This window comes from Lepus europaeus, chromosome 9, assembly GCF_033115175.1.
Source record: "Lepus europaeus isolate LE1 chromosome 9, mLepTim1.pri, whole genome shotgun sequence".
Classification (NCBI taxonomy): domain Eukaryota; kingdom Metazoa; phylum Chordata; class Mammalia; order Lagomorpha; family Leporidae; genus Lepus; species Lepus europaeus.
Window position 1 is genome coordinate 19,026,596 of NC_084835.1, and position 22,564 is coordinate 19,049,159.

General features: G+C 46.4%; 1 protein-coding gene and 1 long non-coding RNA gene across 2 annotated transcripts in view; one reads left to right on the forward strand and one right to left on the reverse strand.

Annotated features, from left to right (window-relative positions):
- Positions 1-1,431, reverse strand: part of ENTPD3 (ectonucleoside triphosphate diphosphohydrolase 3) — a 34,622-nt gene extending 33,191 nt beyond the window's left edge. The window contains exons 1-2 of the mRNA XM_062200664.1: positions 1,360-1,431; positions 530-581 (exon numbers count right to left, since the gene is read on the reverse strand). Of these exons, the coding sequence (XP_062056648.1) occupies positions 530-569 (40 nt within the window). The 5' untranslated portion in view covers positions 570-581; positions 1,360-1,431. The remainder of the gene's footprint in view (positions 1-529; positions 582-1,359) is intronic.
- Positions 1-22,564, forward strand: part of LOC133766860 (uncharacterized) — a 185,525-nt gene that overhangs the window by 52,700 nt on the left and 110,261 nt on the right. The window lies entirely within an intron of this gene.

The window sequence follows — 22,564 nt, forward strand, 5'->3', positions numbered from 1 at the left end:
GCGCTCCAGAGACTGGCAGGGCAGGCTCCGAAGCGTGTGTGTGTGTGTGTGTGTGAGAGAGAGAGAGAGAGAGAAAATTCTGTACTTGTGTCAACCATCATGCTGACCCGTGCTGGAGGGCGGGGGAGTTGGCGGCCCTGGGCCAGCAACAACATTTGGCTGGAAACACAGGCAAGGTCCAAGTACGCTACGATCCATCACAAAATCAACAGTATCCTAGAGCAAGTCTTGCACACAGCTAGGTAAGGGAAACCACAGGGGCCAAATTAATGGATTACACAAACCGGAAAAGCCATCAAAGCGGAACATGCGTGTTCATCCTTGTTTTGTGTGGCTTTGATGAAAAGCCTTACTTTCATGTGAGGAATGCTGCCGGCGGCGAAACCCCAGCGAGCCACCACTGAGTCTCAGGCTAACGAGGTTCCACTGTCATTGGCAGGAGACAAGGATGAAAGGCGGCGGGCCTGGCCGGAGCAGGATTCTCCTGCATGCTGGCCAAGCTCCCTGGCTGCCCTGCTGAGACACTAACCTGCTTGCTCACACGGTTGGCGGGTCAGCACCGTGAACATGTTCTCTCCCAGCTGCAGGTGCGAGAGAAAACACCGAGTGACACGATGCCCCCGCTCCCCTCTCCCAGCCCCCGACTCCGCAGGTTCAGAAAATCGTGCACAAGTTCAAACACAAACCCTCTCTCCACTTCCTCCCAATCAAAACCTCATCCGGGAACAGTGAGCCCGGACCCAGAACTTCAGACAGAGACCAAAGCCGGAGCTCAAATTCTCAAGTCATTTCCCTAAAGGCAAACCAAGGAGGAATGGGGTTTGCTGGAACTTGAAAATTAGACATTTTTAAAAATAAATAAATAAAAAGCCTCTTTCGGCAGACTGTTCCACCTGCACGCAGCACACAGAACAAACCTGCTCCCATGGAGAAGACCAAGGGCAGGGCACACAGGCAAGGAAGGCGCCTGTGTGTGTTCGTGGCCTGCGAGCCTCCACCCGCCTTTTCAAGACCAGGGAGCTGTATCTTTGCGGGCTGGACAAAGTTGCAAAGGGGCTGTCGAGCCCCTGGGGTACAGCGCACCCCGACCCGGGGTGGGGGCGGGGGCTCATCGGACCGCGTCATGCCGGGCTACGGGCATCTCCCGAGCCGCAGAGACTCGGGGTGAAGACGCGTCCAGCCCTTGCCGGCGCTGCGGGAACCACCTCCCCGCCGCCCCAGGATCTGGGGCTCGCGCCCGCCAGGCCCTCCCCGCGGCCCTCTGCGGGAATCCGTTTCCTTCCTTCTTGACTCCCAGCCTCACGCTGTCACCTGCTCCTTCCTCGGCGGCCGGGGCGATCCGCAGTCCCTTGACCTTACCTGAGCGCTGCCGATTCGGGGAAAGGCTGCGGGCGCCAGAGACCGGCAGACCCAGGCTGGGGAGGCGGGGCAGGCTGGGGCTGGGCGGCGCAGGCCGCGCCCGGGACCGCCCCCTCGTCCCTGTCGGTGCTGAGCACCTGCTCACCTTCTCTCTTCCAGCCCCTCCCACCGTCACCCCGCCCCGCCCCCCGCCACCCTTGGAGGACGGAGAAGGGAGGGGGCGAGCCCCTCGTGCCGGAGACCACCTACTGTCCCCCCTCCAGGTACAAGGCAAATTGCACTTCACGGTTCCTCTTGAGGTTCCTTCCTCCAGCCCCTCAACCCCACATGGGAAGGGAAGGGGCCTGCTGCCTGCCCGCCTGCCTTGCATGGGCGTCAAGGCCAAGAACCATTGGATTCCCGTGCTAGTTTCTTCCACTGTCACTGCCCCCTAAGTAGAGGGAAAACTGGGCCAGGGCCCCGGCAGGGACAGGGCACTCCGTGGTGGTGCTCGGTGGCTTGCAGTCCTCTCACTCGCACACACCTGCCCCCTGGGGGCTGCGGTGCCCCATCCCTCCATAGGGGGTGGAGGGGATCGCAGTGGGCAGCCTGCAAAGAACCAAATCAGAAAGAGGACTAAACCACAGTGTGGGGCTGCGGAAACCCAGTGCCCCAGGGATCGGAGTCTAACAGCAGCAGCAGCCTCCTGGGCCCTCCGAGTGAGCCCAGGAACCCCCGCAGTGACCTCAGCAAGAGAGTGGGACCTGCTGAGCAGCCCCAACCTGCAGCTCCTGGAAGAAGAGAGCTGAGGCCCTGGCCATGTTGTGGGCGTGCCTGTCCTCCCCCCGCCCCCCCCCCCCCCCGGAAACCCACCAGCTTCCCCTTGGCTGCAGGTGGGGCCAAGGCCCCTAGGAGACTAGAGACCCTTAACAGAGAAATGCCCTGGTTTTGAAACCTCTGAACCCAAAGAGAAGGACCCAAGTTAGAAGTGTGTGTGTGTGTGTGTGCAGCCGGCTCTCACCCAGACAGGATTGGGGAGGGGCCCTTCCTGGGGGATTGGCACAGGGTCTGAGACATTCAGTGAGTGCTGGCTGCATTAGGAGACTTGGGTTTTTTTTGGCAGCTGTGGGCTACTGAAAGATAAGGCCTATGACCGGGAGCTGAGGATCCCTGAGCATCCAGCGGGCCAGAAGCCCCCACACAGCTGCCAATGCCGTCCCAGATCTGAGTCAGGAAGTCCGGCTCTAGGGGGAATGCACCCCCCACAGTGATTTCCTAGGAGCTGGGAAAAGATCAGGGCCTAGGGGGCCTTGCAATGTACTTGGTGCTGGTCTGAAACTAACAGACCAGTCTTTGCCAGCCTACCTTCTGCTCATCTCCACCCGCAAGGCTAGGGGCACGCATTTGGCACAGTGGGCCTGTGAATGCATAGACAAATAGGAATGTCTCAAACAGGAAAATGAACAAATGACATGCACTGTCCAAGAGGAATATAAGTGACCAATGCTCATGGCAAAGATGCTTAATCGCAATACTTACCCAAGTTTTCCACTTAGAACTTTGATACCTTTAGATTTTTATTTGTTAATTTGAGAAGCAGACTTGCAGACAGAGAGAGGAAACCACAGAGAGAAAGGTCACTCATCCGCTGGTTCACTCCCCAAATAGCTGCAACCGCCACAGCTGAGCTGATTGGAAGCGAGGGGCCAGGAGCTTTCTCTGGGTCTCCCATGCGGGTGCAGGGCCCCAAGCACTTGGGCCATCTTCTACTACTTTCCCAGGCCATAGCAGAGAGCTGGATGGGAAGAGAAACAGCCGTGACACTGCTCTTTGGTGCCCATATGGGATTCTGGCCAGCCCCAGAACTTTGATACCTTTAAAAAAGACTTTAATTAATCAAGTTCTTTGTTTATTTGAGAGATGGAGAGACTGGAGTGGGAGAGGAGAGAAAACCAGACACACCCACATAGCTCTCATCCATCCGCAATAGCCAGGGATGGGCCTGAGCTGGAAACTCAATCCAGGTCTCCCATGTGGGTGGTAGGGACACAACTCCTTGATGCATCAGCACAGCCTCTCAAGGTCTGCCTCGGCAGGAAGCTGGAGTCAGGAGCCAGAGCTGGGGACTGAACCCTGGTACTCCACATAGGATGCAAGTGCCTTAGCTGTTGGGGCTAAACACCAGTTCTCCAACAGAAATATGTGTGTGTGTGTGTATTTATATGATTTATTTATGTATTTGAAAGTCAGGGATATAGAGAGGAAAGGAGAGACAGAGAAATCTTCTATCTGCTGGTTCCCTCCCCGAAATGGCCACAATGGGCTGGGCCAGGCCAAAGCCAGGAGCCAGGAGCTTCTTCCAGATCTCCCACGTGGGTAGCAGGGGCCCACGCACCTTCCTTTCCCAGGAGCATTAACGGTGAGCTGGGTCAAAAGTGGAGCAGCTGAGACTTGCACCAGCGCCCATACGGATGTCGGCATTTCAGGCTGCTACTGTCTCACTACGCCATAGCACCTGCCAGGATGCACGCACATTTCAGCTGATTAGCTTAACGACATTTAAACAGATCTGGAGTGCTGGTGTCGGCACAGTGTGGGGGAAACAGGCGCTCTCTCATTTCCGTGTGTGGCGCGTCCTCTGACCGCTCTGCGAGCTTTGAGTTGCCGCGTGCTCTTCTCCCAGGAGTTCCTCAAGATTCACTCAGGAATGTTTTTCCCTCCCCCTTCTGTGTTCTCGTCCCCGCTAATCTCAGCTGTGTCTGTTCTAGTCACAGAAGTCCCTCAGGGGCCTGGCCCCCACTCAGGCCTCCCCACCTGCGCTGCAGATCCAGTGAACGGCATCTGACCGCGCCTGGGCGTCTCACAGGTATCCCACATCTACTGGGCTTCGGGCTTCCCCCACCAAGCCCGCAACTCCTCAAGCGTTTCTCATCACCTCCACTCATCCCGGGAGCAGGCCAGAGACCTGAGGGTTACTTTTGATCATCTTTTTTTCATTGTCATTGTGTCCCTAATGAATCAGTCATAGTGACTGCTGGTTTCCACCTCTGAACTGTCCCTCCAGTAAGTACCGGTCTTCATCCCCACCACCACGGTGGTCTGAACCAGTGTATGTTGGTCTGCACACCTCCAGTATTTCGTGTCAGATGATTCTGCGCTTGGGGGTCGGCCAGCTTGTGTGTTCCAGGATGTTTGCTTACAAGCAGACTTGACCCTTACTCACTAGATGCCAGTAACTGCCCACCACTCACAGTATGATAGCCAAAAAATATCTCCAGATATTTCCAAGTGTCTTCTGAGAGGTGAGGTTTTCTGCTGATCCAAGTTGGTAACCTTACTAATCCATGTTCCTTTTCTTCCTTTGGGATCCATTTTTCCCAGTGCTACCATCCCCATTGATTCTTTTTAAGCTGTAGTTTGTTTTTAATGGACACATAATAATTATACCGATTTGTGGGTTACAGTGTGATATTTTGATAAGTGTATATATTATATAATGATCGAATCAGGACAATTAATATATCCATCATTTCAAACTTTAAAAAAAAATTGATGTATTTATTTGAAAGGCAGAGAGAGAGAGAGAGATGGAGAGAGAAAGAGAGATGCCTTCCATCCACTTGTTCACACCCCAAATGTCTGCAACAGCTGAAGCTGGGCCAGCTTGAAGCCAGAAGCCAGGAACGCCCTCCAGGTTTCCCAGGTGGGTGGCAGGAATTCAGGTAATTGGCCATCACCTGCTGCTTTCCTGAATGCACATTAGCAGGAAGCTGGATTGGGAGCAGAGGTGGGACTTGATTCCAGACGCTCTGACACAAGACGCAGTATCCCAAGTGGTAGTCGGTTTAACCTGCTCCACCAAACATCCCCTCCCACCTCACAGTTTATCACTCATTTGGTCTGAGCACTTTCAAAGTCCTTTCCTCTGGTTGTTTTGACATATACAATATAATATTGAGAACTAGTCATACAAAGCTCCAGAATTTATTCTTCATCTCGGACTTGAATTTTGTAATTATTGTCCCATCTTTTTCCATCATCCCTCTGTCCATACTCTGTTATGAGATCAGCCTTTTATGGATTCCACAAAAGAGCGACATGTGATTTTCTTTTTTCTCTGTGTTAATTTCACTTAACATAGTGACCTTCGGGTTCCTCCATGATGCTGGGAATGGCAGGGTTCCATCCTTTTTGGAGTCTGAATAGCATTCCATTGTGTATATGTACCGTGTATTCTTTATCTGCTCACCCATCAGTAGACACTTAAGTTGATTCCGTATCTTGGCTATCACAAGTAGTGCTGTAATAAACATGGAGATGCAGATGTCTCTGACAGCTGGATTTCATTTCCTTTGGATAAATACCCAGTCATGGGATTGCTGGATTATATGATAGTTCTATTTTTAATTTTCTTTGAGGAACCTCCCTACTTTTTTCCCCCAATCACTATACTCATTTGCACTCCCACCAATAGTGTACAAGGATTCTCTTTTGTCTCCTCATCCACGCTGCCATGTGTTACTCTGTCTTTCTGGCAACAGCCAATCCTGACTGGGGTGAAGTGATTCCTCATGGTGGTTCTGATTTGCATCACCTTAATGATAAGTGACATGGAACATTTTTTTTTTTTAAATACAGCCCTATCTCCTTGAAACACAGATCTCACTGTGGGAAAATGCTCCTTTGAAAACAGTTCTGTGCTGGTCATTTTCTGATGGGTACAGAATAAAATCCTCAGTGTGACCTAGGAAGGCCTGCAAGGAATGGTTCCGGTCTCCCTGTCAAGTAATAACCGAGGTCTTAGCAAAGGGCAAACCAGCCTTCTTTCACTTCTTCAGCTGCATCAGGTGTGCCCTTTCCACAAGGACTTTTCCCACTATTTCTTTTGTGGTGTCTGCCCTTTTCATTTACCTTTCTCTAATTAGCTCTTGCTTAGAGATATTGTTCTCACCTCTACCACTCCTCTGATACCTCCCTGACATTCTCTCCCGGGCCGTACAATCAATCAGGGTCCGATCCCTTAGTTATATGCTTCTTTAGCAGGTGTCCCTCCTTTGCAGCCAGAGTTTCTTTGTGGTTCTCGTTGAGCAAGTGACACCTGTTGCTTGAAGCAGCGGTCACAGGATGTCAACCCACTGCGTGGTTTGCAGGTTTCAGGGTCAACAAGATAGAACCCACACTGGTGCTGGAGGGAAAACACTTCACTCTCATAGAGAATACACAGGTCAGCTTTAATACTGAATGGCTGTCCCCATAGCCACCGGGTCTGAGGCAGGAGAAAGGTCTGCACACAGCTCATGGTGCAGGTGAAGGTCCTCCACCCATCCGCTATGGGGTCGGCAATACGGAAAGCTGGGGAGATGCCTGAGGGCCATTGACCCACTCACTTAAGCAGAACAAAGGAGTACACATCCAACCCGGAACAAGGAAAGATACTACAAAGCAAGAGATCTGCCTAGTACAGGCTGTGATGATGTTTCTCTCTACGCAAGGAAAGTTTCCTGTCCACTCTTAAATGCAACCAGGCAGGAGGTGAGAAGCTGTGTATCGCCGCCTGTCTCAACAGTCCACACATGCGTGTTGTCAAATAAAGTGTATCAAATCTAGTCGGGTCATCAATTGCTCAGGAAGTGGAGGTGAAGTTGAATACAGTTAGCTCTCAAGCAACACACATGGCTATAGTTAGCTTGCACAACCTCTTTATCATTTTGAGATCTCACCTTTCCACAAGGAGAATCAGATTCAGTTGGAGGGCCGGTCCTGCTTAGAACACGGTCTTTAATCAGGAACACCGAATGCCTAGTTAAGTTAAATAATGAAGTCAACAAATCAATCTAGCACTATCCCACCTGAGCATGGATCACTTCCAGCTTGGTTTCTCCCTTCCACAAATTGTTAATACACAAAGACACAGAGGTTGACAATAACACAGACACTATCTTCCACCTGCAGATAATTGAGGGCTATTAACTTACCCACAAGCACCACCACGGTTAGAGTTTAGAGAGTGTTGTGGTCTTGAATAGCTTGAGGAAGGATTGAGATATTGTGTACCAGTAAGGCCATTAAAATGGGAGTATGGGACTAGAAACATGGTTTGAGCTTAGTTTATCCTGACATGGCACTGCTAGTTCTTATTGGCTGCTTGTTGTGCCAGGCATGACAAAGGATCCTGAGGGAAAGAGAAGAGGAAAGATTAATGTTCCCACCAGGCAAGATAGAACTCACTGCACTGGATGGAAAACACTTTACTCACATAGAAAAGAGACAGAGCAAGATCAGCTATAATACCGAATGTCAGTCCTGCATGGACAGTGGGTCTCACCCCCTACCTGATAAAGAGGAAAAGTCTGCACGCAGCCCTCTTGTACTGCAGGTGCAGCTCCTCCACTCCACAGACCTGCAGTTCTGGAGAGACTAAATGAAGACAGCTTGGTTTCTCTCTGAGGAAACTGGCGTGTGCTTGACTCCTGCCTCGGAGGGCGATTGCTAACCTTTGGACTCCAGAAACTACAGCTGTGGCCCCCTTTCCGACACTCAAGCTTTCAGCCTGGAACTGAGACTCATATCCTCGGCTGTCCTGGTACTAAGGCCCTTGGACTTGGGCTGAGCTACGCTGCTGGCATCCCAGGAACTCCACCTGCAGACAACTTGTCATGGGACTTTTCAGCTGCCATCATTGTGTAAGCAAAACCCCTAGAAATCCTCCTTGTATCCACATACCTATCCTGTTTTCTTCTCTCTAGAGAACCCCCACTAATACAGAAGGCCTGGAGCATCTGCGATGTGTTCAACCTCCTACAGCAAGGCAGTTATTTCATGGAGTTGACTTAACCTTGAGTCCCAGTAGGACTCCATCTTGAATGTAACATTTGGATGGAGCTTTGCTGAGTTTGACTTCTTTTATTAGTAGAATTAGCAAGTACTGGCACAAGGATGGGCATTTCAGGCTTAAGGTTACTATGGCTACTTGGTGGTCGGGCACCCTGTTTCTGTTAGGGCTCAGTGCCAGGCTAGGAGTTGCTGTCTAAAGGGGGTATGTCTGGAAACCCTCTTGAGGTTAATTATATCTTCAAGACCTATAGGCCACTGCACCCTGGGGCAATCTTTTGTTTCAGCAGACTGTAGTCCACTTGGGTAGGAACCACCAAGACCTGTTATTTCCACAGGGCTGGAAGGTTCCATTGGCCCCCGTGTCAGGGCCTGGGCTCACACACATGGCTTTGCCTGTGGAATCCACTGTTTTGGGGGCCCCCATTTTAAAAGTGGATTCCTTGTGGGTAAACTGGATTTAAGCGACCAAAATAACCTCAGATGTGGCACATTTTGTTTCTAATGGTCAAAGAGGACTACCAGCTGTAAAGCTTTTTTCTTATCAGTGGGGGCTTCTAAAGGAAGCATTTTTTTGTTTAACTTTAATCAGGAGTGTGCCTCTGACTGCTAGGCCAGGTGGCTCCCTAGATAGACTTTATCAGGGTTGACAGCCCAAACTGTGTCGTGGTGTCCATAACTTCATTTAGGATCTGGTCAGCTTGTTTCCTCTCGAGATCAGCACTGAGAATGCCATCAATATTGTGGACAACAAGTACTCCTGGGTATAGCTGGGCTTCCGCAGATCTAGCCCTAGCCACTGGTGGCACAGTACCAAGGAATTAAGGCATCTTAAGTAGAGTGAAAGTACATTGCAGACCATTCCATGTGAATGCAAACTGGTCCTGATTACCAGTCCACGAAAGGATTCAGGATAAAGACATTAACCACAGAAATAACGGTCTCCCATGTGGACCTCCACTTCCTCAGTGACAGCTACTACAGGAGCTCAGAGCAGCGCTTCAGTGTTAAGTCTTTAGTAGCCCACTGTCAGCCTTCAGACTCCTGAGGACTTTTTAAAAAAGATTATCTTATTTAGTCAAAAGGAAGTGAGAGGCAGAGAGAGAAAGAGAGGTCTTCCATTTACTGGTTCACTCCCAAAGTGGCCACAACAGCTGGAGCTGGGCTAGGCCAGAGTCCAGCTCAGAATTCCCTCTGGGTTTCCCACGTGGGTGGCAGGGGCACAAGTACATAGACCATCTTCCACTGCTTCCCCAGGCACATTAGCAGAGAGCTGGATGGGAAGTGGGGAAGCTGGGACGGGATGCTGGCATGGCAAGCAGCAGCTTAACCCACTGTGCCAGATCACAGGCCATCCTGAAGCCTGTTGTATAGGCCAGACTGAGTAGTTAAATTTTTATAGACTGGTGCATAGTATTTCTGCCTAAGCAATGCTATTACAATAAGTAATATATTTTTCTCTACCTGGTATGATCTACTGATTGTTTTCAGTAACCCATTGGGTCCTGGGTAATCTCAGTGATAGGCAGGAGTGAATGTTCCCTGATACTATGGGTGAATCCTGTTATGAAGGGGGTTACATACCTTGCAATGGTGGTAGTGATATGGCCACAGCAGCCACAATACCGAAACCTAAAATGTACTCAGTGGTGGGCCCCAGTGACCTAGGCACGCTACCCATAAACACATGGGCACATGCCTGCCCTGGGTCTCAGCATTGCACCTGAAGCCTCCAATGCCACCAGCTTACTTCTATTCCTGGAGGGGCCTGGGGTTATTGCCCTTTGGCCAGCAGTGTCTAAGAGCTCCATAAGAGTCTGAACTACCTACCCTTTCTTTCTACCCTTCAGAGCATAGGGCTTGGCGGCCCCACCTCTAATTGTTCTTTGTGAAGGAGGTCCGGTCAGGATACATGTGAGAGTGCATTCTCCTTACTTGACTCTTGATCCCCATTGTAGGTGTCTTCTTTGCCATCTTCAGCAACGTACAGGGCAACCTTGGCAATGTGAGTGCCCGCCTTCCCTGGACGATGCTCAGGGACTCAGGGTGCCACTACATAGGACTGGAGATAACTTCCAGTCCTGTGAGTCCCCATCCCCTTGCTCATCTCTGGCTCTAAGCAGAGGCTGACTTTTAACTTAGGGGACCCCCTTCTACCTTTAGCGCTGGTAGAGCTCTACTGTGGAAATCCCACCCATTTCTGTCTTGTCTGTTCCATTTCAGTAGTGCAGTCAATTTGTTGTGCCCATGGATCCTACTCTCATTTCCCTTTCCTCCATCATTCTTAGAATTCCTTTTTGGCCCCTTGGGACTGCTTCTTGTTACCAGGACTCCATCCGTCAGAGCCTGCGTCAGTGGCAATGGTAGAGACTATCTTGCTGTTTGCACTCTAACACAGGATGTTTGGGAACAGTTTCTCCACTGCCCCTTCTCTTCCATCCCCATCCTTCCCAGAGATAGTAGGAGACAAGGGGTGGCCATCCGTTAAAAAGCTCTTATCTTGGGCTAGTGCCGTGGCTCATTTGGCTAATCCTCCGCCTTGCGGCGCCAGCACACCGGGTTCTAGTCCCGCTAGGGGCGCTGGCTTCTGTCCCGGTTGCTCCTCTTCCAGTCCAGCTCTCTGCTGTGACCCGGGAGTGCAGTGGAGGATGGCCCAAGTGCTTGGGCCCTGCACCTGCATGGGAGACCAGGAAGAAGCACATGGCTCCTGGCTTCGGACTGGTGCAGCATGCCGGCTGTAGCAGCCATTTTGGGGGGTGAACCAACAGAAAAGGGAGACCTTTCTCTCTCTCTCTCTCACTGTCTAACTCTGCCTTTAAAAAAAAAAAGAATAGCTCTTATCTCATGAAAGTCTCCAACGTCTTCTGGAACAGAGCTGCCTCATTCTCATCCAGTCCAGGAGGGAATCACATAACCAAGTGTCTATTGCCTTCACACGTGCATGGTAGTTATGGACTCATGGGGAATTTTTTAGACAATCTTGCTCTTTTGGAAGTCCTCATGGACAGAAATACTGCCTTCATATTTCACGCTACCTAGATCACAGTGTGGGTTTATTTCTGTCTCTCTCCTGTTGGTTGTGCTGTCCCATGTGGGCAAAAATGCACTGAAATAGATCAGTGGTTAGTTTCCATGAATGTGGCTTTTGACCTGAGGATTTTGGGTGTGCAGTGCCTCCTTGTCCAAAAGAGTCACCGACCAAACCGTATGAGACTCCCTGGCTTTTGCCTGTATGTGGCCTTCAGTTATCCTATTTCATTCTCAGAGAAGGATCTCACTTTAATAGTTTCATTGGTGGGTTTGCATTGGGTAAAAACAAGTCTTATTTGGAGCCCACAACCAACCAGGATTATGTGTGACTCCCCACACATGGTCCCTGACTTCCCTCAATTATTATCTGTGATGTCTGCTGTATTAGAGAAATAAAACTGGTAGGATAAACACACTCACATGCAGTTCATCTACTAATTTATCATAAGGTTTTGGTCACATGATTACAGGCGCTGAGAAGTCACATGACCCACCATCTAGAAGCTAGAGACCCAGGAAAGCCAGTGGTATTCTAGTGCATGTCTGTGTTCCCGAGAGCTAGGGTCACTGAGGGTGTGCATCCAGTCCAGGAGCAGGGAAAAACTGATGTTCCAGTTCATGCAGTCAGGTAGGGAGGGTGAATTCTCTCTTCCTTCACCTTCTTGTTCTGTTCAGGCTCTTAAGTGGATTGATGGTGTCCACCCACGATGGGGAGAGTCACTTGTTTTATTCAGTAATTAAAATGCCAATCTCTTCCACATATACCCTCATAGAGTCACCAGAAATCATTTAACCAGCTATCTGGGCATCCATGACCCAGTCAAGTTGACACATAGAATTAACCATTACACCTGGGGCACAGTGGGAGTTGGCAGGTGGTGAGGGTGTAGGTAGACAGCCATGATTCAGGCTTTGTTTCCCTACTCTTTATAGGACCCACGTCTCACGTAGCCAGCTTCACTCATTGTTCTAACTTATTTCTGTTGACAGGGTGACTGTCTACATCTCACTTACTGTGTGACTATAGGGAGTCTAGTGCAATTGTCATCCTGTCATACCCTAAGGAGCTGGCACCACTTTGGGAAGACTGAACTGATAAAAATTTGTGCCCCTACCATGTCATCATAGGCTTTGTAGATAACCCTACTTATAGAACCAAACTGTGGGACAAGTGACCCCTTGCTTACCACCAGGAGCAGCAGGACCTGCATGTGAACCCATTGCATGGTTTGCAAATGTTGGGGTTTTCAAGACAGAATCACATGGGCACTGGTTGGAAAAACACTCACACAGAGACAGAAAGATCAGCTTTAATACTGAATATTAGACCCCAATGGCCAGTCTTAGAGGTTGAACAGAATTTAGCTTCCTGAACATATGCAGATGTGAAACCCCAAGGTCTCGTGTTGACAGATTAATGTCAATGGTTCATGGATCAAAGTTGGAGACTTAATCCAATTACAGTGTCTTGGATATGTGTCTAGTGGGGAGTCTTTAAGTCACTGAGGGCTTGCCCTCAGAAGGGGGTTCCGTAATGTAAGCTGAGTCTTCTCCCTATGTCTCTCAGCTTCTCAGAATGCCATGTGATCATCCCACTGCACATATTCCATAGCCTCGAAAAGACGTGAGACCAATGGGGCCACCTGATCTTGGGCTGTAACCTTCTTCTTTACCTAAGAAGCTCCCACTGTATTCCAGGTGTAGTGGTGAATTGTATGTGTCAACTTGACTGGGTCATGGATGCGCAGGTATTTTAGCTACAGTGTGGAAAAATTAATACACAGATCTATACCCATGCCTCTTGTACTGCAGGTGAAATTCCTCAACCCAACCCCCGGGGGGTCTGACATAAGAAAGGTGGGGACGTGCCTGAGTCGTACCCATGTTTTCAAGCGTTACGAGGAACACATCAATCCCAGGGTAGGGAGAGATACTGAAAAGCAAAGAGGCATACCCAGTACAGCCTGTGAGGGTGCTTTCTCTCTATGCAAGGAAAGTTTCCAGGCCCAAAGCCTCCCTTATGTGTGACCACGCATAAGGGAATAAGAAGCTGTATATGACTTGCCTTTCCCAGCAGTAATTCCCTGTTGAGTCTTTCTCCGCCTGTGAGATAGCAAATCTAGTAGGAATCAATGCTGTTCTTTTCATTGCTTGTTGCATTCCCAGTGCCTAGTATGATCAGGTACACATTAAGCACTCATTAAACACATGTGTTGAATAAATAGGGTGTTCCTTTATAAAATGAGAATACAAGTATTTTGACTACCTTACATGAGAAATAATTTTCATGGATTGCCGCTTAAGACTCAATTTTTTTAATAGAAAACTTTTATTTAATAAATATAAATTTCAAAAGTACAACTTTTGGATTATAGCGGTTCTTCCCCCCCATAACCACCCTCCCACTCACAAACCATCCCATCTCCTACTCCCTCTCCTATCCCATTCTTCATTAAGATTCATTTTTAATTATCTTTATATACAGAAGATCAACTCTAATGTTTTTAAGAATGACTACTGCCTGATTGTGTGTTGAGGTTTGCAGTATTTCAGTTAAATACAAGGTATCTAATAGGAGATCAGTAACAAACTAGAATATACCCCAGAGGGACAACTGGGCTAGTGCTATGTAGCTAGGAAACTGGTTTCTAGTCTCACCTCTGTTAATGACCAGCAGATGTGTAACCTTGGACACATCTGTAGACTTGTAGGATACTCAGTTTTTTTCACCTGTGAAATGAAGATGTTGAATAGAATTAGGTAACTTGTGATTCCATCACTTTTTAAAAGATGTTTTTTATTTGAGAGGTAGGGTTACAGACAGAGACAGGGAGAGACAGAAACGTCTTCTCTCCACTGCTTAACTCCCCAAATGACCACAACGGCTGGAGCTGGGCCCATCCAAAGCCAGGAGCCAGGAGTTTCTTCCAGGTCTCCCTTGTGGGTGCAGGAGCCAAGAACTTGTTCCATCTTCTACCACTTTCTCAGGCCATAAGCAGAGAACTGGATAGGAAGAGGAGCAGTTGGGACTCGAACAAGCACCCACATGGGATACTGCCACTGCAGGCAGAGGTTTAGCCTACTATTGCACAGCACTGACACTGATTCCATCGTTTTTGAAAGCATAAAGCTAGAGATGTGTACCATGGGAATGGTTGGAGTTTGGGGAGAGACTGCCAGAGTAATGAAGAGTGGAAGAAGAGGAACAGGGCAGAGGTGTGTGTGTGTGTATGTATGTGGGTGTGTGCATGCACACATGTGTACATGCCTGTCCCCCATAACCCTCAACTCTGGTCCCCTGCAAACCAGTCTGTCCTTTCATCATTTCAGCCAAAATTAAATTCTGCAGAAATTCGTTACTTTCTCCATTTTTCTTGATGTTTTTTGTTGGCCCAGCAAATTTAACAAAGCATGAAGATCAGTTATTCTCTAGATTTCTGGCTTTGGAACATTTTCATGGATGGAGAATTGTAAACAGATAAGGTTGTTTTCGTCTTATATCCTCAGAAATCTGTGTTCTCAGAAATCTGACTCTCCAGAGTCGGAACCAAGAATGTACAAGGGATCTTCAAAAAGTTCATGGAAAATGTGGATTACCAAATTAAAAAAAAAATCAAGCAAACAAAAAATTAAAAAATTGCACATGGGTCTCAAAAACATTTTGCACCCAAATAAACTTATCTTTTAATTGCATCTTCCATGAGCTTTTTGAAGCACCCTCTTCCGTGTGTGTGTGCAGACATGCGTGCATATGTCATACACACACTCAGGCACAGGCACTGGTGTATGTGACGGGACCTATTATAAGGGCTTGGATCACCTGGCTGTGGAGGCCGAGAAGTCCCAGCACATGCAGCCAGTGAATCCAAGGCCCGGGAGAATACAACACAGTTAGCATCCAGACCTGAAGACCTGAGAACCAGGAAAGCTGATCATGTCAACTTGAGTCTTAGTCCAAATTTGAAGGCAGGAGAAAACCTGCTGAGGTGTCACCCAGACGACGGCAGGCAAAGAGGGTGCATTCCGCCTTGCTCTGCCTTTGGGTTCTATTTGCACCTTCATGGGGTTGGATGAGGGCCACCCGCTCTGAAGGGCCAACTGCTTTCCTCTACTGACTCAATGTTAATCCAGTCCAGAAACATTCTCACTGATAGACAAACCAGAATAACGTTTAATCAAATAGCTTGGCCCTCCATGGTCCAGTCAAGCTGATGGATAAAATTAGCTATACTGAATCCCATTGCATTTTTAAAGAAATCTGTGGTCCAGCTCCAGACTCAGGTCTTGTCTTGATGTCATATAGGGCAAGCGATCCTTGGCCATACTGCGTGTGCTCAGGATTCTCATGTACAAAGGGAAAATGGCAAATTTAGAACAAGGTCAGTGAAATTAACATCTAAGAGCTATGTTGGTTGGCTATTGTAGGCTCAGAAAGAAATGAGCCCCTTACGTAGGGTAGGCATACTGCATGTTTGCCGTTACCTGGCACCTGTTGTAGTCCCAGGTGTCGCTGGAATGCTCTGAGTTTGCTGCAGCCACGTCTGTCACCTTTGTCCTTCTCTCTTCCTACGCTCAGAAGCCAAACAACCCTTCCACTTCACAATGGCCTCCTATGCTAGTTCTATCTTGGATTCATCTAATAGATTTCTCTCAGTGGCTTCTGTGTCCTGGGAGCTGTACTTTCTGGGACTGGGCAGGAAGTGATCGAACACTTGTGGATGTGAACGTCCCTCTTGTCCTGTTACGTATGTCCTCTAGGCCCTGCTATTGCTGCAGAACATGCTGGAACAGCCTCCCAGGAAGTCGGCACCCATCTCTCCCCATTCTGAGCTTTTTTGCTTAGTTTTCATTTTTTTCTGTGCTGTACAATGAACCCCTTGGGAAGTCTGGTGAAGCTGTTGGATGTTTTCAGAGTCATGTTATTAAATATGTAAGATGAAACACATAAGGAAAGCTTTATGTTCAAATGTATTTTCAAAATGTTTTAAAAATCAAATTTATCACCTCTATGTATGCTTTTTTAAAGAATTATTTATTTATTTATTTAAAAGGCAGAATTCTAGAGAGGCAGAGGAAGACACACACACAGAGAGAGACAGAGAGTTGTCTTCCATCCAATGGCTCGCTCCCCAAATGGCTTCAATGACCAGAACTAGGCCAATCCAAAGCAAGGAACCGGGAGCTTCTTCCATGTCTCTTATGCGGGTGCAGGGGCCCAAGGACTTGGGCCATCTTCTACTGCTGTCCCAGGCCATAGAAGAGATCTGGATGGGAAGTGGAGCAGACAGAACTCACTGGTGCCCATGTTAGATGCTGGCAATGCAGGCGGCGGCTTTACCTGCTACGCCAGGGTGCCGTCCCCTACATGCTTCTTTATTAACTTGTTATATAATAAGACCCAGCAGCAGGTCTAATCCTGACTCTTGTTAAAGTGTGATGAGCATAAAGGGTATTTGAAGATGTCTACCACAATGGTAACAAGGCATGAAAATATCTGTGGTTTCTATTAGCAACGGAGTCAGCTTGTTCATATCATGTGTTTGCCCATGTTCATAATAGAACAAAATATTATATTTCCTGAAAATAAAAGTGTCCTTTTCCCCTGGGCATGAACGTGAGCCCTCTGAATTCTGTGTGGACCCCAGGCTAAGAACCCCAGCCAACCGACCTTCTCTGCAGAGGGCAAGATGTGTGGGTTTCCTGCTCAGAATTCTTTTATGACTCATGCTTTCAATAGTGAGCTGTCACTGCTTTGTGGGATAAACTCAAATTCCACCTGGCACTCAAAGAACTGCTTCTACCAGTGAATGTTTTTCTGCTTTTCAAAAGTGTACTTAAATGGTATTACATGTTCTGTGTTTTTTTTTTGTTTTTTTGTTTTTTTGTTTTTTTTGCTCAAAAGCCTTTTTCTCCCCTGAGATTTATCCATGTTGATATCTATAGATTTAGATAAAAATAAGCTGGATAGTGTACTATGATGCAGATAAACTTCAACCCTCTTATACTTTCCCCTGTTTGTGGATATTTTGATTGTTCTTATTTTTTAGATTGTTTGTGAAAGTGTTTTATTAGATTTATCTTTTTTATTTTTGTTCTTCAATTTAATACTTTATTTGAAAGAGAGTCAGAGATCTGCTATCTACAGGTTCATCCCCATGACCCCCATCAAATGTTTGCAATGGCTGGGAGTGGGGCCGGGACAAAGTCAGGAGCCAGGAGCTCCCTCTGGCTTGCCCATGTGCACACAGGGGCCTGAGCACCCGGGCCATCCTCTGTTGCTTTCCCAGGCATACCCTCAGGGAGTTGGATCAGAAGTGGAGCAGCCAGGACTCGAACTGGGGTCTGTATGGGATGCCAGAGCTGCAGGCAGTGACTCAACCCACTACACAGGACACCCCCCCAACCCGGCCACACTGTTATTTTAAAATGAGTAGTTTTTAATTCCCATTTTTCAACTCTAGTGAGATGAATATTGGCAGCTACCCTTCATAGAGATAGAAGCTCTTTGAGGTCCTGAGAATTTGTATACTGAGCCAATGCTACCTGAGTGATAGATTGACCCACACTGAGTCCCTTGTGAAGGTCTGGCTCTGTCTATTCCAGGACGTGGTGGGCAAGGGCAGGCCAAGGCCTCTCACTGAGCTCCTGAACAAGTACTCCACATGTCCCCTAGGCACCAATTTTCATTGTAATATCTTTCCAATTTTTGTCACCAGATAGGGAACGATGAAATTCTGCACTCTGGCTGGAATATGCCTAATTTTCTTCTCCACTTGACTGGCTTCCATTACTCTCTTTTCCATCTGATTGAATTCTGCAATCTTTTCATAGCTTTCCTGTCTGGCTTTCAGCCACAACGTTGTCACTTTATTAATAGTCCTGTCTGCGTTGTGCCTTTGGTGGCCATTAACGCTAATTTTGTTGTTGGTTGCCTTATTTTCTTCCCTCTACTTTTTAAGTTTGTTCTTGGTGTATTATTATTTTTTTTAAAAGATGCTCATGTTCTCTATCCACATCTAAGATAATACTCTTCATTCCAAATGCCATGTTAGCTGTGCTCCACAAACCTTGGTGCTTAATTCTTCTGTTACTACTCGGTTCTATTTATTTGGTCATTTCTATTGAGATTTCTTCTTTGATTATATATAAGTATTTTCTTTTAAAAATCTTTTTAAAAATGATTTACTTTTTTTGTTTAAAAGAGTTACAAGGAGAGAGAAAGAGATAGGGAGAAAGAGAGAGACAGGTTATCCATCTGCTGGTTGACTCCCCCAAATGGCTGCACAGCCAGGGCTGGGCCAGGCCAAAGCCAGGAGCCAGGAGCTTCATCCAGGTCCCCTACTTGGGTGCAGGAGCCCAAGAACTTGGGCCATCTTATACTGATTTCCCAGGCACATTAGCAGGAGCTGGATAAGAAGTGGAGCAGCTGGGACTTGAACTGGTGCCCATATGGGATGCTGGTGTTGCAGATGGTAGCTTAACCCATTATGTCATGGTGCTGGCCCCTATAAGTATTTCCTTAGTATGAGGTTTGGGAGTTAAATTTTCCAAGTAATTTGGATTTAAAAAATTTGATGTGTGTTTGTGTGTTATAATGGCCTTTGATGGTTAAGATTTCCTAATGGATATACACTTGGTCAATTTTGTATATATTTTATTGAACTTGGAAAAAAATTTTAAAATTTAATTTTAAAATTTGTTTGGAAGGAGGGTAGACATTTAGTTTGGTGTCTAAGATGCCCATGTCCCACATCAAAGTACCTGGGTTGGATTCCTGACTCTGGTTCCAGACTTCAGTTCCCTGCTAACACAGACCCTGTGAGGCAGTGGCAATGGCTTAAATAATTGGGTTCCTGGCACCCATGCAGGGGACCTGGATTGAATTCCCAGCTCGTTTTTGGCCGAGCCCAGCCTCGGTCATGGCAGGCATATGGAGAGAACCAGCAGATAGGAGCTCTCTGTTTCTCAAATAAATTAATAAAAAGAAAATTTGTTTGCAATATGTAAAATTCTCTATTATTGGTGTACAGTTTGAGTTTTAGCAGGTGCATAGAGTTACATAGCCACCACCACACAAGATACAGAATATTTCCATCATGCCCCAAAATTCACTTGCACTGCTCTTTTGCATCCAATCACTTCCCAATCCTCTGTCCCTGACACCCACTAATCTGTTTTCTGTTCTTTTAATTCTATCTTCCACAAAGTATCATATAAATGGACTCCTATAGTGTGTTACCTTCTGGGTCTGGTTTCTTTGACTCAGCATAATCCTTTTTTAGGTTTCTATATTTATTTGAAAGGCAGACTTACAGATAGGCAGAGACACAGAGAAAGACAGAAGTCTTCTATCCACTGATTCACTCCCCAAATGGCCACAACAGCCGGAGCTTAGCCAGTCCGAAGCCAGGAGCTGGGAGCTTCTTCCAGGTCTGCCACATGGGTGCAGGAGCCCAAGGACTTGGACCATCTTCTACTGCTTTCCCAGGCTATAACAGAGAGCTGGATTGGAAGTGGAGCAGCTGGGACTTGAACCAGCTCCCATATGGGATGCCGGCACTGCAAGCAGTGGCTTTAAATGCTATGCCATAATGCCGGCCTCAGCATGGTATTTTTTGTGTTCCATTCATGTTGTTGCATGCATCAAAACTTCATTTCTTTTTTCACTGATGTATCATATTCATTTTTTTATATCCACAGCTTATTTATGTATATCAACCAGCTGATTTTTTGTTGAGGATTATATAACTCATAGAGTTTATAAAATTAGCTTTTCTTAAGGGTTACAAACAAGTCAGAAGAGGTTTGTTTGAAGATTAAATAACTGAACACTATAAAGTTCCTCACTCAATATTTAACACAAAACAAAGTTTGACCATCAGTTTCAGTGACATTTGGAAGGTGATTTATCATTTGGTGAATTAATTTTTCAAGAGACATTAGAGATGTTTTCCTTAGTGCATTGAACAGTTCCACTGAGTTGTATTCTCACCTAATTTCGTGAAATACCCCCAAGTAATAGCAACAATAAAATAAATACGCGGGCACACACACATACACACACATGCATATACATTTGAAGAAATAGAAAAGCAGAATTTGTCAAGTAAGTTTTGACCACGACCTCACATACGTATATATTTGTGAGTCTATTTTTCCTAAGGTAAATCTGAGATCTATGTAGATACATGGGAACTTCAAAAAATTTATGGAGAACAGTTAAAAGATAAATTTATTTGGGCCCCCACATTTTTGAAATCCGTGCATATGCAAGATCTTCAAAAAGTTCATGAAATGTGTATTTTCTTTTTAAAAAATTATACACTAATTTGCAACAAGCTGGATTCCTTTTGTTTAAAGTTTTGCTTTATTTATTTGAAAGGCAGAGTTACAGAGGGTGAGATGGAAAGCAGGAGAGACAGAGAGGTCCTCCATCTGCTGGTTCACCCCACAAATGATGACAATAGCTGGAACTGGGCCAGACCTCTAGGTCTCCCACATGAGTGCGGGGTCCAAGCACTTGAGCCATCTTCCACTGCCCCTCACCAGCAGGTGCCCCTCACCTGCTGGTTTGGAAGTGGAGCAACCGAAAGTTGAACCAGTGCCCACATGGGATGCAGGCATTGCTGGTGGTGGCTTAACCCACTAGACAACAACACCAGTACTAGACAGACCTCCTTTATTCTATTTTATTTTTTTTAATTAAACTTTTATTTAATGAATATAAATTTCTAAAGTACAGCTTATGGGTTACAATGACTTCCCCCTCCCAAAACTTCCCTCCCACCCACAACCCTCCCCTTTCCCGCTCCCTCTCCCCTTCCAATCACATCATGATTCATTTTCAATTCTCTTTATATACAGAAGATCAGTTTAGTATATATTAGGTAACGATTTCAACAGTTTGCCCCCATATAGCAACACAAAGTGAAAAGAAATACTGTTGGAGTACTAGTTATAGCATTAAATAAGAGTGTACAGCACATTAAAGACAGAGATCCTACATAACATTTTTTTAAAAAAATTAATTTCCTATGCCATTTCCAATTTAACACCAGGTTTTTTTTTCATTTCCAATTATCTTTATATACAGAAGATCGATTCAGTATATAATTAGTAAAGATCTCATCAGTTTGTACCCACGCAGAAACACAAAGTGTAAAAATACTGTTTCAGTACTAGTTATAGCATCACTGCACATTAGACAACACATTAAGGACAGATCCTACATGGGATGTAAGTACACAGTGACTTCTGTTGCTGACTTAACAATTTGACACTCCTGTTCATGGCGTCAGTAATCCCCCTAGGCTCTAGTCATGAGTTGCCAGGGCTATGGAAGCCTTTAGAGTTCACTGACTTTGATCTTATTCCGATAGGGTCATAGTCAAAGTGGAGGTTCTCTCCTCCCTTCGGAGAAGGGTACCTCCTTCTTTGATGGCCCCGTTCTTTCCACTGGGATCTCACTCACAGAAATCTTTCTTTTAGGTCTTCTTCTTTTTTTCTTTTCCATGGTATCTTGGCTTTCCATGCCTACAATACTCTCATGGGCTCTTCCACCAGATCCGAATGCCTTAAGGGCTGATTCTGAGGCCAGAGTGTTGTTTAGGACGTCTGCCATTCTATGAGTCTGCTGTGTATCCCACTTCCCATGTTGGATCTTTCTCTCCCTTTTTGATTCTATCAGTTAGTATTAACAGACACTTGTCTTGTTTGTGTGATCCCTTTGATTCTTAGACCTATCAGAGCCATCAAATGTGAACTGAAATTGATCACTTGGACTAGTGAGATGGCATTGGTACATGCCACCTTCATGGGATTGTATTGGAATCCCCTGGCACATTTCTAACTCCATCATTTGGGGCAAGTCTGATTGTGCCTGTCCCAAATTGTACATCTCCTCCCTCTCTTTTTCCACTCTGAAATTTAACAGAGATCACTTTTCAGTTAAAATTTAAACACCTAAGAATAATTGTGTGTTAATTACAGAGTTCAACCAATAGTACTAGAACAACAACAACAACAACAAATACTAAAAAGGATAAAGTATTACATTGTACATCTAGAGTCAGGACAAGAGCTGATCAGTTCATTGTTTCTTATAGTGTCCATTTCACTTCAACAGGTTTCCCCTTTGGTGTTCAGTTGTCGCCGATCAGGGAAAACAAATGATATTTGTCTCTTTGGGACTGGCTTAATTCACTTAGCATGATGCTTTCCAGATCCCTCCATCTTGTTGCAAATGACCAGATTTCATTGTTTTTGATTGCTGTATAGTATTCTATAGAGTACATATCCCATAATTTCTTTATCCAGTCTACTGTTGATGGGCATTTGGGTTGGTTCCAGGTCTTAGCTATTGTGA